Source organism: Grammomys surdaster, unplaced genomic scaffold, assembly GCF_004785775.1.
Source record: "Grammomys surdaster isolate TR1022 unplaced genomic scaffold, NIH_TR_1.0 126298, whole genome shotgun sequence".
Classification (NCBI taxonomy): Eukaryota; Metazoa; Chordata; class Mammalia; order Rodentia; family Muridae; genus Grammomys; species Grammomys surdaster.
This window is the reverse complement of record NW_021621098.1, coordinates 3,768,765-3,783,067: the sequence shown is the minus strand read 5'-3', so window position 1 is coordinate 3,783,067 and position 14,303 is coordinate 3,768,765. Positions and strand designations below refer to the sequence as shown.

Sequence of the window (14,303 nt, the reverse complement as noted above, 5' to 3'; positions counted from 1 at the left end):
TTAAAATCACAAATAATTTATTTTCGTTAGAGTTGATACAGTTTTAAATAGCAATAAAGTACACAGTGGTGGAGAACCTGGCACAGAACTTATAAGCATCTCCGTCACAAGAAGGCTTTGCATGCCTCATCTGTTCACACTTGATGCCTATTGTCTACTGACCAAGTTGAAGAACACCCTATACTCTGACCTTAAACACACACACTCTCAGACAGACACACTGAAACCCCTTTTTTTCATTACAGTATGTTGAGGACAGTATGCTTTGCTTCTTTGAATGTATGGCACCCCTTCTGTTCTGTTTGCAGTTAGAAATGGCAAAAACTAATTCAATTACAAAGAATGTGTTCTAGTCAGTCATATTCCCTGGATGCAGACAACTGTGAGGACACAGCAACTTACCTTTGGGCTAGATATTTTCAAAGTATGCATAAATAGATGTGTCTAGAAATCTCTCAGGACATGTTTTCTTGTCCGGTGCCATATCCTCAAATTTAGCTAAAATAATCAGTCTCAAATAATGATTAAGTATGTTGTGCTTAAAAAACAAGAAACCGTAAAATGCCACCTCTAGGCTTCCAGTACGAATCAGACACGCCATCATAAGCATTTCCTCTTATATCAACCAAGCTGAAGAGAGAGGAACGTAGAGGTGCCCCTTTGCTAATGCCCAATTAAGAAAGTTAATACACAGGCATGTAAAGTCGCCTGGACTGCTCTTCTCTGCTCCATGAACCAATGATGTTAATGTTAAAAACCAGTAAGATGAGATCAATGCTGACTCCTCTCTGAGTGGTTACAAACATGCTGACAGTACTAAGCTCCCTGATCGCTTTCTCCTTTTCAGTTATTGCTGTTTTAAGAGACGCTTCCCTCTTCATTCACACAAACCTGCCAAAGTTCACAGATGCAACATAATTATTGCCTTGCATTTGAAAACAGTATTATAAATCATCTTTACAAAAAGGTTTTAATGCACAAAACTGGAAGGCTTTTTAAAAAATGTCTTTGTACTCAAAAACTGTATCACAGTGCCCTTGTTAATCTGGTAGATAACTAACAGCGGGTGGGCCTGTGGTGGGTTTCTGCCTCCCCTCTCCTGGCTTCAGAGCATCTACCACACTCCACATTAACAGGGGATCTGATTCTGCCCAGTGTGTAGTGTACCGCTTTGCATATTTATCACATGAAATAAACATAATAGACAAAATATTGCTGCTGTAAAAAGTGTACATTTCCCCCTTCCCCTTACAAAATAATCTGTGGAAAAGTATGAAACCCCCTCAACCTTCGTGAACACAAAAAGCTGTTCACCCCTTTCAGTCTGTGACAGTCCATTTGGAACACAGTTCCGAAATCGCTGCAAATTCCTTATGTCAATGCATTTTCTGTCCAATGTTGCCATCTAGAGTAGAGATGTGAAATCAGGTGCACTGGCAGCTACGAAAGCCTTTACAAACTAAACATAAAAGCTACTTGCTGATGAAGCAGCCACTTAGCCAAAGGTTTTTCCAAAACCTAGTTGGAATGGAAGGAGTCTTCCCAGGGGGTGTCCGCGGTGCAGAGTTGTGACAATGTGGTACTAATACGTACTGGCTATTGGAATGTAAGGATATTTTTACTGCTGGTAGTTCCCATATTGTCCCTGAAAGAGAAATGCAAAAACCAGAATTAGATAACAGCTCAACCCAAGTTAGTTTAACACAGAAAATTACAAACATAATTTGTCATGTCATCATATGAGGAAAGTGACTATCCATCCAGTAAATACAAATGTTTATGTACTATCACTCTAATTTTCCTGATATTATACTCAATTGCAAACGGTACTTACAGCCTACATCACCAGACAGATTAGAACTTCAAAGCTAGACCCGGTAGCACACACGTGTAACTCTTGGATTGGGCTGGGGGTGGCAGGGAGAGTACGTACCTCTCAAGAGCTTAATTCATGGCCAATGCAGTCAAAATGAAGTATTATAGATTCTGTGAAAAACACATGTACAGACATAGACACACACACGTATACCTTACTAAACATTACAACGTTTAAAATGAGAAACATCAGTGTCCGCCCGTTCACTGTTCCGTCCGTATAGAACCCAATGAATTCAAACTCTAACCCATCTTAATGTCTGCCGAAAACACTCTTTAAGACTCAATGTCCTTACCCATGAACTGAGAGAGTATGTTACAGCTCTCAGTTCCCCACCAGTTTCCTTTCACCAAGAACTGACCTACTGTATCTATTATGATCCTAACATGTCAGAGAGGACAGGAAAACAGGTTTTCACAGTGAGATGCCATGGTTATGTCTGCAGTCCAAGCCACCACGGAGGTCAAAGAGGACTGCTTCACTCTAAAAGCCTGAGACCAAGAACATGACGAAAGCTTGTCCAAAAATAAGTTAACTAATGAACTGATTACTTATAACACACCAAGTCTCAACACTGGTGGGAAATTCTCCCCTGGCATGTGCAAAGTTAGCCACTAATGGAGAAAGTAGTGTCCACAACTCATCAAAAAGGGGCCTGGGGAAGTCTTGCCTCGACACCTAAAGGCCTGAGCTCAGGACCCAATGCTGGAAGCAATGAGTCCAGCACGACCTTCTCATCTCCATGGCTGTGCCATGGTGCTGGTGTGCTCACGTGTGCTCAAGCACATGTAATGACAAGGTCTTTGTTTAGTTTACACTGAGTTTTAGGGAGTTTCTTTCCTCTCCACTTAGGAGAGGGCCATAGTCATTGCTTCTGCTGCATTCATTGACAGCTTCTAGAGGGTTGTCTAGTTTGTTCTCCATGTGAGATCTTTGTTTTATGCTGTCCCCATGTGGTTCCTGAATACAACTACTTCTTGTGCTGTTTGTAACTCTGGTTGATACAGGCTAGGAGGCAATCCTTCTCAACCCTCAATCAGGGTCTGTCCTGATGCTCTCTATGCTGCAGTGAAAACTCTGCAAAGGCATCAGTGGGTCTGGCTTTGTCATCATTGAGTTGTTGTCACCTAGAAGGCAGTAACAAACAGGCTGCAAGGGGTGAAGGGAGGCACCAGGCCAGCACTGACTCAAGCTAAACACATCTACCAGGTGAAATCCACACCTAGGTATTTAGATGAAACAAAAAATGTGTCCACAAAGAATTGAACCTGGCTGTTTGTGTACTATAACTGAAACTGGTTAGGAAGCCTTATCACAGAACACTGGTTAGCTATAAAGAATGTTCATAGTCACAACAATATAAGCAAATATCCAAACAATTGTGGCCAATAAAAGAAGTCCAACTGAGCTTGCAAGAGGGCTTTGGCAGGTGGCATCTGCTACCAAGTCTGATGACCTGAATTCAATTTCCAGGACCCACAGATGCAAGAATCGACTATCACAAGTTGCCTTCTGACCTCCACAAATTCTGTTGTATTGCATTGCATTGTATGCATGCATACACACACACACACACACACACACACACACACACACTCTAACACAAGATATAAATTTAAAATATGTAAGAAAAGTAAAGAAGTCAGATAACATACAGACTTCTGTAGAGTGACGGGACGGCTATCAGTAGACATCTAGGGAGAGTCTCAATGGATACAGCGGAGGTTTGAAAGTGGCACAGGAACCTTGGGGCACGAGGAGTCATTGTTTTGGTTTTGATAATGACTTTACAGGAATATACAGTTAAAAGACACTAAACTGTACAACTTTAATGTGCAGATTGTTATATGTAAATTAATCCTCAAGAAAGTTACTTTGTGGTTTTTGAGACAGTCTCATGTAGACAAGGCTATCCTCCAACTCACTATGTCCCAGAGGATGAACATGAACTCATGATCCATTTTGTCCCTCTCAATCTCTCCAGTGGTCAGATTACAGGCACCAGTCACTACCCTTGACTATTCTACAGTATAGAAAGACCACCTAATCCAAAGTGAGCTCTCACTACTGTAGCCATCTGACAAAACCCAGGTGGGAGGAGCTGCAGGTGAAGGGGGAGCGTTTCAGGTACCAGCAGCTGCAAACAAAATGGTTCTGAGGGAGCCTGATGCACATCAGAGAGAGTGGGAGGCCAGTGTGAGTGAAGGAGAGCAAGGAGGGCTGCAGCTCATGCTGCACACACACAGCGGGACTCTACGGCAGGACACTGGAAAGATGTCAGCTCTCTCCTCCCGGGCCCAACATGCAACTCCTAAGGCTTCTCAAGACTGAAGCCACCACTGAGGGAAGCTGTCAGAACCTGGCTACTGGTATTAAAAGATCACTCCAGGTCCTGTGTAGAGAATAAACTCTAGACAGGGCAGGATGGAATCAGCTAAGCCAGGAAGGACAGACCCAGGGGCCAAATGACAGTTGCAGACTTGAGAAAGAAGGTTCGGAAAAACTGCTAGTAGATAGATTTTAAGGAACAGGTAATGAGATTTGTTGCTTGACTCAACGTTCAACTTACGGGGTGTGTGTGTGTGTGTGTGGGGGGGGGGTGTTTGCTGAGGCTAACAAGCCTGGAAGGCCAAGAACTGTTTCCAGAGACAGAAAGCACAAATGCACCATGAAGAGGTGCTTGCTCTCCATTTCCCACTGTATGAACTATATAAACTGCCATGACAAGTTTATCACTAGTGCACCGAGCAATCTGTATTGGTTTTCATTCCCTCATCCAACTTCAAAAATATATGGAGCAGAGGCTAGACAGACATGGGCTGTAACCCCACAGCTCCAGAGGCATAGGCAAAGGATCCTACAGCAAGCTGGCTGGCTAGACCAAAGGAACTGGGCTCTGAGGTCAACTCAGAGACTCTGCGCCAGTCAGTATACAGACACACATGAAGACACACCACACACAAATTTTAAAAAACAACAGATCAGCTGGCGGCTTGTGTAGGATAAACTGTGAAACAGGTTGCTCAGGAACTCTAACTACTACCAAAGTGCTCTACCGTGCAGTTCAAATGGACCGTGGTGCAAAGGAAGAGGTGGAGGCAGAGAAGCACTGAATGCCAGAAGCAGAGAGATGGAGACAGGTGTTCTATAAGCCATCAGTATCCATCTGTCTGTCTTAGCTATACAGCATGCTTGCAAGAACTAAAGTCTCACCTTTTAAAATGTATCAAGTTATCTAATCTGGTTTTTAATTTTTAAATTTTTTTCTCAGATTACGTAAATCTGTGTATCTCCGTGTATGGGTACAGGCACAGGGATGCAGTGTCCATGTGGCAGAGTCACCTGACATACTGCTCGAAGCTAACCTTGGGTCTCTGCCAGTGGAGCAAGAGCTTTTAACAGCTGAGCCATCTCCCCAGAACCCTCATCGGGTCTTTTTAAGGTAACTTAACTATTCAATAATAATTTTATTTCTCAGACAGACTTTATCTCTGGGCTGGAGAGACGGCTTGGTAGTTAAGAGCACTGGCTGCTGATCCAGAGGACTAGGGCTCACTGCTCAGCACACAGTGTGTGTAACTTCAGTTTCGGGAACCTAGTGTGTTCTTCTGATCTGCACTGCACACACACGGCACAATTTCTGCTGTCCCACTCTGCTCTGCATAGAAGCGGGCTCGTGCACCTCGCCTTCCCTGTCTGTCTCTTGTACTCTTGTCTTTGCTTAGAGACCGAGTGTAGGTACAAAGGGGCCACAGGCCTGACAGGGCAGGAAACGATGCTTGTGGCTCTAATGCTAGTTAACATGCCATCCTCAAATTGTGACATCTTCTACACTAGCCTCAGATCTCTAATTTATAAACTACACACAGTTCCATGCTCAAGCCCCCATTTTACTACCTTACAAGCAGTGAAGATGTCACAATGTCCTCACTGCAGATCCACTGCACAAACCCGAAACATTCCGTGGTCAATACTCATTCTCACAGCAAGTCAGAGCAACCACAGGGGCCTCCCTAAGTGCCTAGGGCACACATTCCAAGTCTGAGGAGTCTCATTAAAAAGAGAAAAACTCAAATAACTACTACCAGGTTCCAGGGACTCTTATCTTAGGATAAGATACAGTTCAACATCTGAAATCTGAGGGTAGAGAAAAACCAGTTGGTGACAGACACATGTGTGGAAGTGTGAGCAAGGAAGTTGGGACACAGAGCTCCAACAGCAAAGGTCCAAGTATTGCCAAGGAGCTGCACCAGGGAGCAGAGGAAAGCTCGGGGCAGCGTGCGCTCGTAACTAACGAGGGACGCTGGAGCAACCCCATGACAGTGTGCCCAGGGACAATGAGCTGCTGTCCTATTTCATGCTGTTACAATCAAGAGCGATTGTTATTCAACTGTGCTGGCCTTCTCAAATATCTTAAAGTACTCTTCAGAGTGGAGAAGTGGCTAGCAAACAGGAGAAGGGGCTACATGTGATTCCTCATGGCTGAAATTCCAGTTCGTGGAAGCTGACAGACCAACAAAAACATAGTGAAATCTTGACTCAGAAATCAGTAAAACAAACAAACAAACACCGAAAGTCCATAGAAATGAAGTCCAACTGTCCCGTAGGTAACTTACCTGGTCATACCCATAAGGCCTCTGCTGGGGTGGCTGGGGTGGTCCTGGCTGTGCTGGTCTATAGCCCCCATACTGCTGACCTTGACCCTGAGGATAATTAGGATACTGAGGGCCTGGACCGCCCTGGGAAGGACCTGCAAGACAACATCAACAAGCATTCATGTAAAGCTAAGGCTAGAAAGAGGCGCTACTAAATTCTTGTATCTAAACTGAAAAGGGCAGGTAGCACCTTGACTTTCGCACAGTGTACTGTGAGATCAAAGTTTAATGACTGTAGTAAAAGCAAAAACAGGGGGCTGTTGGCTGCTTCAGTGAAATGACTGTGCTAAATGTCCACGCCAGAAGCTGATAAGGTAAGCTCAAGAAGCAAGGACCCAGGGTAACCCCTCAATAATAACTGTGGTATGAACTGTGGGTTAGCCAGGGCCAGGTCCTGGTTCTATATCCCAGAAGCATGTCCAAATGACATAATTTCTGACTAAAATTGTGAAATCAATGACATTCTAATTGTGTGATTAAATTTACATTTGAAATCATCAAAATGGTAGGGCTGTACCACATCAATACTTATCTCTCCAAAAGCCACAAGCTGCAATGTGAAAAAAGCTAACTGAAAAGTTACACTCTGAAAGCTGGAGATACAGCTCTGTAACTCCAGTTCCAGGGATCCTAAGCCCTCTTCTGACCTTCTGATGCACCGAGCACACACGTGGTACACATACATACAAACAGGCAAAACATTCATCCCCATGAAATACAACTAAATAAATCTTGAAGAGAATTTACACACTGAGAATCAAGCACTGTTAAGACTGTAATTGTCCCCACGGGGAAGACCACCTCTGCTAAGCAAGCATGTCGGCTTTAGAAACTCAACTAGCGACAGCTGAGAAGATCAAGTTCTCCAGCGGAGGCTCACGGCTTGGACACTTCAATGTCTTCCCCAACAGCCACTTAAGGCCTACCATAAAAATAGTGACTACAGAGAAACTCAGAAGAGAATAATCAACTTTCAACTTCATATAAATTCTACCAAATTATTCAATTTTTAAATTCCAAATTATTAAAACTCCAAATTAAAAGACAATTTGACAAGTAAGGGTTATAAATGAGCACAATGGGAAGGTCTCCGTTAGGATTCCTGCTATTCAACAAAACAGTATTTAATGAAAAATGTTCTCTCTTTTCAGTGAGAACTGTTTCTCAAGTCGGTATATTTAGCTCATTTAGTAACATCAAACTTGTCTCAAGCACTTGCAACAAATGAGTAATGGAGGTAGTCTAAATGTAAGACTGGATGGGCTGATGGATGGATGGAAAATGTAAGTCAGGAGAGAGAGAGAGGGAGGGAGAGGGAGAGAGAGGGAGAGAGAGAGAGGGAGAGAGAGAGAGGGAGAGAGAGAGAGAGAGAGAGAGAGAGAGAGAGAGAGAGAGAGAGGGAGAGAGAGAGAGAGGAAGAGAGAGAGAGGGAGGGAGAGAGAGAGAGAGAGAATATGAATATTATTTAAAGTCAGACATTGTAATAAATTTTTTGGTGTTGAAAGTATTATGGATTAAATCCAGGGCTATGTGTGCGCCAAGCAGAGGAAGCAGACAGCCCTATGAATATTTCACAGAAAATACCACTGTACATGCTCCTAAACGCTGTATAATACACAAATGCAGTAAATATACCCTTTTAACTAGAATGACAAAGGCTGTCTTTACGTATCTGAATAATTTTTCCCTAGCACTAAAAAAAGGTACTTTTAATAGTGAGTTACTTATGTACCTAATTGTCACTTATCTAAGTTCATACAAAGCTACTTACTATTCATACACGTCAAACAGACCCGAAAATTCAATCTTCTCGCTTTTAAACTGTCATCTTACCGATAAACAATGAACCGTCTTCAGTCTATAGTTCTTTTGCAACAGATTATTAGTTTACCTAAGGGGAACACCTGCATGTATGTGTCTGTGATGATGGTGTGTGTTCACATGTATGTGCATGCTCATGCTAAGTGCCTTATTTTTTGAGACAGACTCGGGGCCTCATGCATGGGCAATAAACACTTTTACCAACTCAGTTATTTTCCCATGCCTTTAAAAGGAACATTTGAAATCAACACTGTAATGGTAGACTGGGCCAAAATTATGCTTAAAAAATGGAGAGGAGAGGAAGATGATGCCATGGGTAAGGGCACTTACCACCAAACCCGGTAACCTGAGATCAATTTCCAGGACACACAAGATAGAAAGAAGTGACTCATAGGCTATCCTCTGACTTCTACATGTGCACTGTGCTCCAGCATGCATGCACACACATACTCGAGCCACACACACACACACACACACACACACACACACACACACACACACCACTTTCTCTAAACAGATAAACAGATGACTAACATTTACAATGTAAAAGTTAAATGCCACTTTTCAAAAGAACTCTTACCACATCTTTTGGTAGACAAGCAAATGAAGAAGCTCTTACCATAACCCTGCTGCTGCCCTGGGTAGCCCTGCTGCCCTGGGTACTGCTGCTGCTGGGCCGGGTACCCTTGCTGTGGAGGCGCTCCTTGATAAGCATCTTGCTGTTGGCCATACTGTGAGTTTCCTACCGAAGAAACGGAGAAGAGGAGAGCACAGCCCTGAGAAGTCTGCTTAATTAACGGTTTAGGTTTCCCTCTAAGATGCGCAGCCAACAATACAAGAACAAAATGAAATGCCATATTGATTTTTTTAAAAACTTAACAAAACAAAGAAAAAACTCAAACCAAACAGAAGGATTTCGGCCAAACAAACTGCAGTTAAAGCCAATTGTGCAAGGTTGAACTGCAGCTCTTTCAGCGCCTCTGCCATTACGAGCATTACAGTGACTGGAGCATCAGTCCTAAGATCATGACTATGCTAAATAAAATAAAAAAGACAAAATTAAAGACAGCTACAAGAGCACACACTAGCTACACAAGATCAGCAAGCTGTTCCCTAAAGGCTCTGTGCCGAGAGGCAAATAATACATATGTATGTGTGTGCGCGAACACTCACGAACGCATGCACGCACACACGTGCACACACACACACACACACACACACACACACACACACACACACACACACGAAGGGTGGGGGATGGGGTTGATGGATTTATGTTCAAAGAGGAAATTTCCACGGAGCAAAAAAGCATTTTTAAATGTTTTAGTCTTTTTACTGCTGTTAGAAATGACACATCACGGTTACACATTCTAAATACTTGTAAGGTTGTTTTGGGGGGCCTTGTAACTTTCCAGACAGCCAGCCACTAGTACTCTACAAGAGCTTTGCATGGGAAGACACTGTCCTATGCAAGAACTGCCATTCCTGGGGGAGGGATGTGCATGTGTATGTGTGAAGGTATATAGATACCTCCTTCGTAGTAATGTTGGGAGGATTCCTCATAAGGCCTATCGTAGCCTTGTTCAGGATACGACGGTTGCTGATAACCGTAATCATTATGACCTACATCAATTCGACAAGAGACAGGAAGAAACGTTAATGGCCACTGAGTGAAAACCCTACAATTAAACTTTAAGATAAAACTGAAGAAAAAAAAAAGAAAAAGAAATGGAAATACATAAAAAATAATTTTAATTGCATTAGCAAGTATTTACCAACGTGAATGCTTTCACCGTGAGATAACAAGCAAACTATTTCAAGGCAAACAGCAGTAGTCTTAGAAATGTTACATGCATCCTCTTACTGTGATAATACTCACTGAGGGAAAAACCCTTACATTCTACTTTAAAAAAGAAAACAAGAACATTTAGGCCTCTCACGTGTAAGTACTTCGAGTCAAACCAGAATGAATAAAGGATGCAAGTTCTCATGTTTTGTCAAACCCCTGTTCTGCTGGTCGCCATTTCCACAGCACACACTAAAAACAATACAAAATATGAGGTCCTTGAGTTTGTACCCCAAAAAGAAGCAAATGAGTTTCTAACACTCTAATATTTTGTTGCATCAACTACAAGTGTTTCACAGTATTTTCAGATGCAAAAAAAAAAAATCATTTTTTTAAAGATATGATCTCTCACCCTGGATTCCTGGAGCTTGCTCTGTAGACCGGGCTGGCCTCAGACTCACAGGGACCCACCTAACTGCCACCCAAGTAAATAATATATCTTATAATGCTGTCATTTTAAGCATCTTTAGAAATATTTCTAGAGTATTCGGCACATAAAAGTTCATAAAATTCATATTTCCTGAGTTGGAGGACACCTTAAGTTTTGTGACTCAGTAATTTCCACCAGTAGACTAGATTACTTTTTTATTCTTTAATGTTTCACTTAAAAACAAAATGTAGGAACTAATGTCTTCAGTTGCTAACACGGTACTAATGTTCTGAAAAGGCCTAATTAGGAAAAGGACTATAGTTTCATTTATTGTCACACTCACTGTGTTAGTATGAAAGACCCCAAGCCACTTTAAGAGTTGGTAATATATGATCAACCAGCTTACCATGGCCAGTGGCCAGCTGAGACAAAAGTTCTCTTGTGATCCAATCATGTTCAATCACTGAAGTGCTGCCCAGTGTCTCTCTTGCTATCTATCATTAAAGGTCTGCAGAGACAGCGAGACCACACGGCCCACGAGGACTAAAGCCTCCGCTGCCTGACCCTCTGCAGAAAGACTCAGCCAAGCCCTCAGCCATGTATTTATGGGCAAGATTATCTGGACCTGAGAGATGATACTCAATTTTGTCTAAGGAAATATAATTGTGGATAATACTCTGTACATGTCAAGACCTATTACCCACACCTGTGAAAACATGGTACTACTTAGATTAAGAATAGCTAGCACAAGTAATTATAACTTTAAGTTTTAATAGTTACAAAAATAACGTGCCTATTTTTAATAGAAAGGTTTAAAGTAAGACAAAGTTCATATTTCAGGAAATGTTCAGGACCCAAAACCAGTAAGTCCAATACAATTGCTTATGATGTCATGCTTTAAAGTCGATTCTAAAAGATCATTTATTCTCAGCTTACTTATATTTACCAGATAGATGTCATCTTTTAAATTCTTCTGTAAATGTACTATTATTAAAGTCTAAATTTAAGAAAAAAAAAAGCTTAATATATCCACAAATAACTAAGGAGAATAAAAAGCGCTGATACTCTGAATACCAATGGCAAGAAAACCCGAGATAAAAACACACAGCTCTAGCCAGTTATGTATACACAGCACCATCATTAACAAATGTTTCTTGTGTGTAAACCTGGTGACAGTGCTTAATGCAGACACATCTTTATGATTCATATATTGATGAAAAGCAGCGGGTTTAAACTCAAACTCCATCTTCTTGTTGGTTTGCATTAGGTTTTAGCCAATCCTAAAATTTTAGCCTGAAGTTTCTTTGCCTTATAATTTCATTAAAAAATAACCAAAGAATTTACTCTATAGACAAAACATTTTGGCAAAACACTTCATTAAAAGACAAATTACTATGTAATATTACTTATTACATATTTACCTATTAACTTAGTAACATTACCTATTAATATTACCTATAATTTTACCAGTTCTACATGTTTAATTTTTCTTCAACATTAAACTACAAAATTTTCAAACGAAAAAATATTTTTAAAACACCTAGTAGAAATCTACTTGTGCACCTAGGTTATCACTGCATGTACTTTTCTTAGTGTGCAGCATTCCTTGGCAGAGTCAACTTCTTACAATTCACATTCCCTTTTAGAGGCAGGGGAAAGCCACTAATTAAAAATCCAAATGCCCTGCTTATTCAGGCTACTCTGTGCACCTCATCCATTGCTACATTGTGGACACAGCTTTTTTCCAGAGCAAGCATATAAGGCACAATTCTTTCCTAAGAATGAAACTTAAATAAAAGGAAAAATACCAAGAGCCATATTCTCTATAGCATTACAGAGCTATGTTCTTTATACAGAATGCATAAGAGCCATATTCTCTATAGCATTACAGAGATGTATTCTTTATATAGAATACGTAAGAACCATATTCTCTACAGTATAACAGAGTTATATTCTTTATATAGAATGCGTAAGAGCAAAAAAGGGTAAACTTTATAGCATGTGAATTAAATCTATAAAAATACAAAAAATAAGAAGAAGAAATCTGTGGCGTTTGTTTTAGGCTCAAATGAACAATTCTAAATATAAAAGAAGCCTCTTTCACGTGCAAGACACTATAGTGATGAAGTGCAGCTCCTGTCCTGATGGCACCAACAGTGACCACACAAATATACCTTGAATTAATTACAAATCAATGACCTTCCTGTCGGTACTGTACAATATCCAAATGCTTATAAACGAAGAAACAAGTTGGTAGTTTCTTCGCCCTTCATTAAAAAGTTGTGAGATGCTTTCTACATTAATACTGGGCAGGGATAGAAAACGGGAAGGGTAACATTAGGAGAGATTACCATCGGGGTAATATTGCTGGTTCATGCCTTCTGGAGGACCTTGTCCACCATGACTGTATTGGTCCCCATAATAGTCTTCCTGGCCTGAGTACTGCTGTGGTGGGCCTGAAAAACCACAACCAGTCAAGACATAAGTCATTTGTTGTCTACGTCATCAAAGGCGGTCTTTCTAATCTGCTGTTACGAGAGAGTACTTCTGAGCTGGAGATTCCCCACAATGCTTTGGCACTATTCCCACATACACACGCACAAGCAGGTCCACACGTCATTTATAAAATCAATATAAGACCACCCACATAATATCAAACAATACCAACTCAGAAAAACAACCTCTGAAACAGAGGCTGAAGTTGGTGGGAAACTGACTTCCTTTTACTTTAGTATTAAAGCACTTTGAAGTAATATTGGCTTTGTTCTCTGTCATAGATTAAGCAGCTTCTATAAAAGGGAGGGAGGGGCATTTTCTGTTGTAAATGAGTAAACTTGACAGAAGAGTTTCTGATGTCGTATTTCCCTAGAAAGCACCAGACAAACGGATGCTGTGTGCTGGGAAGCTCCTATATGCCTCAGGACCCTCAGTACCCTAAACCCTGCTACCTTTGTGGGTGTTAGAGGAGTCCAACAAAAGCCCTGGATTTACCTAGATAAAAAGTTCATTAAAACTTCAAGCCTTTCCATTACTGTTATTTACACTAAGCAAGGAACTTTCCAACCGGCTGCTCACCCTGTTGCGGAGGTCTGTAGGGAGGCATCTGTCTCTGGCCCATCATGTGACTGCCTTGGTTAACTTGACCCATCAGCCCCATGGGTGCCTGCTGTCCTTGGTAATGCTGTGCACCTCCAGGTGGCATGCTGTACTGCTGAGAAGGAGGCTGCTGGTGCATCATGGGACCTGAGGACACACAAAACATCATCATACAGTATTCTGGCACAACAGTTCAACATTTGATGATAGATACAAGAATTTCTTACTACATAATACGCTAAATGTGTAATCAAACAAGGAACACTGATTTCAAGTATGAGTTTTTGCACAAAGCTCACCCGCCCAAATTTATCTGCAAATAAGGAAAACAACCAAACCCTAGTGGTGGCCCTCAGGCTCCCCAGAGCACTCCAGTCATCTTTAAAAACGCAAAATGGAGGCAAGCTCTTCTTTCTGGCGTATATATCTCCTATTGGCATCATCTCACCATCTCGCTGACAAAAGCATCCTACTGCAGTATTGGGAAAGCGATGGAAGCAAAACCAACAGAAGAAACCAACTTCCGGTTTCTATTTCCTTCTCTATGTAGAGGGGAGGATAAAGATTTATTTATTTGTGCATATGTGAGCTTGCATGATTTATGAACATCGCATACATACAGGAGCCCAGGCTAGACAA

General features: G+C 41.5%; 1 protein-coding gene across 2 annotated transcripts in view; it reads right to left on the bottom strand.

Annotated features, from left to right (window-relative positions):
• The window catches only part of Ss18 (SS18 subunit of BAF chromatin remodeling complex), a 57,265-nt gene continuing 42,962 nt past the window's right edge, over nt 1-14,303 (bottom strand). Inside the window, exons 6-11 of one of the 2 annotated variants that reach the window (XM_028759500.1) lie at nt 13,644-13,811; nt 12,920-13,024; nt 9,883-9,975; nt 8,972-9,094; nt 6,493-6,626; nt 1-1,645 (exon numbers count right to left, since the gene is read on the bottom strand). In XM_028759500.1, coding sequence (XP_028615333.1) covers nt 1,619-1,645; nt 6,493-6,626; nt 8,972-9,094; nt 9,883-9,975; nt 12,920-13,024; nt 13,644-13,811 — 650 coding nt within the window. In that variant the 3' untranslated portion in view covers nt 1-1,618. The remainder of the gene's footprint in view (nt 1,646-6,492; nt 6,627-8,971; nt 9,095-9,882; nt 9,976-12,919; nt 13,025-13,643; nt 13,812-14,303) is intronic. The other variant, XM_028759501.1, reaches the window with a different exon arrangement.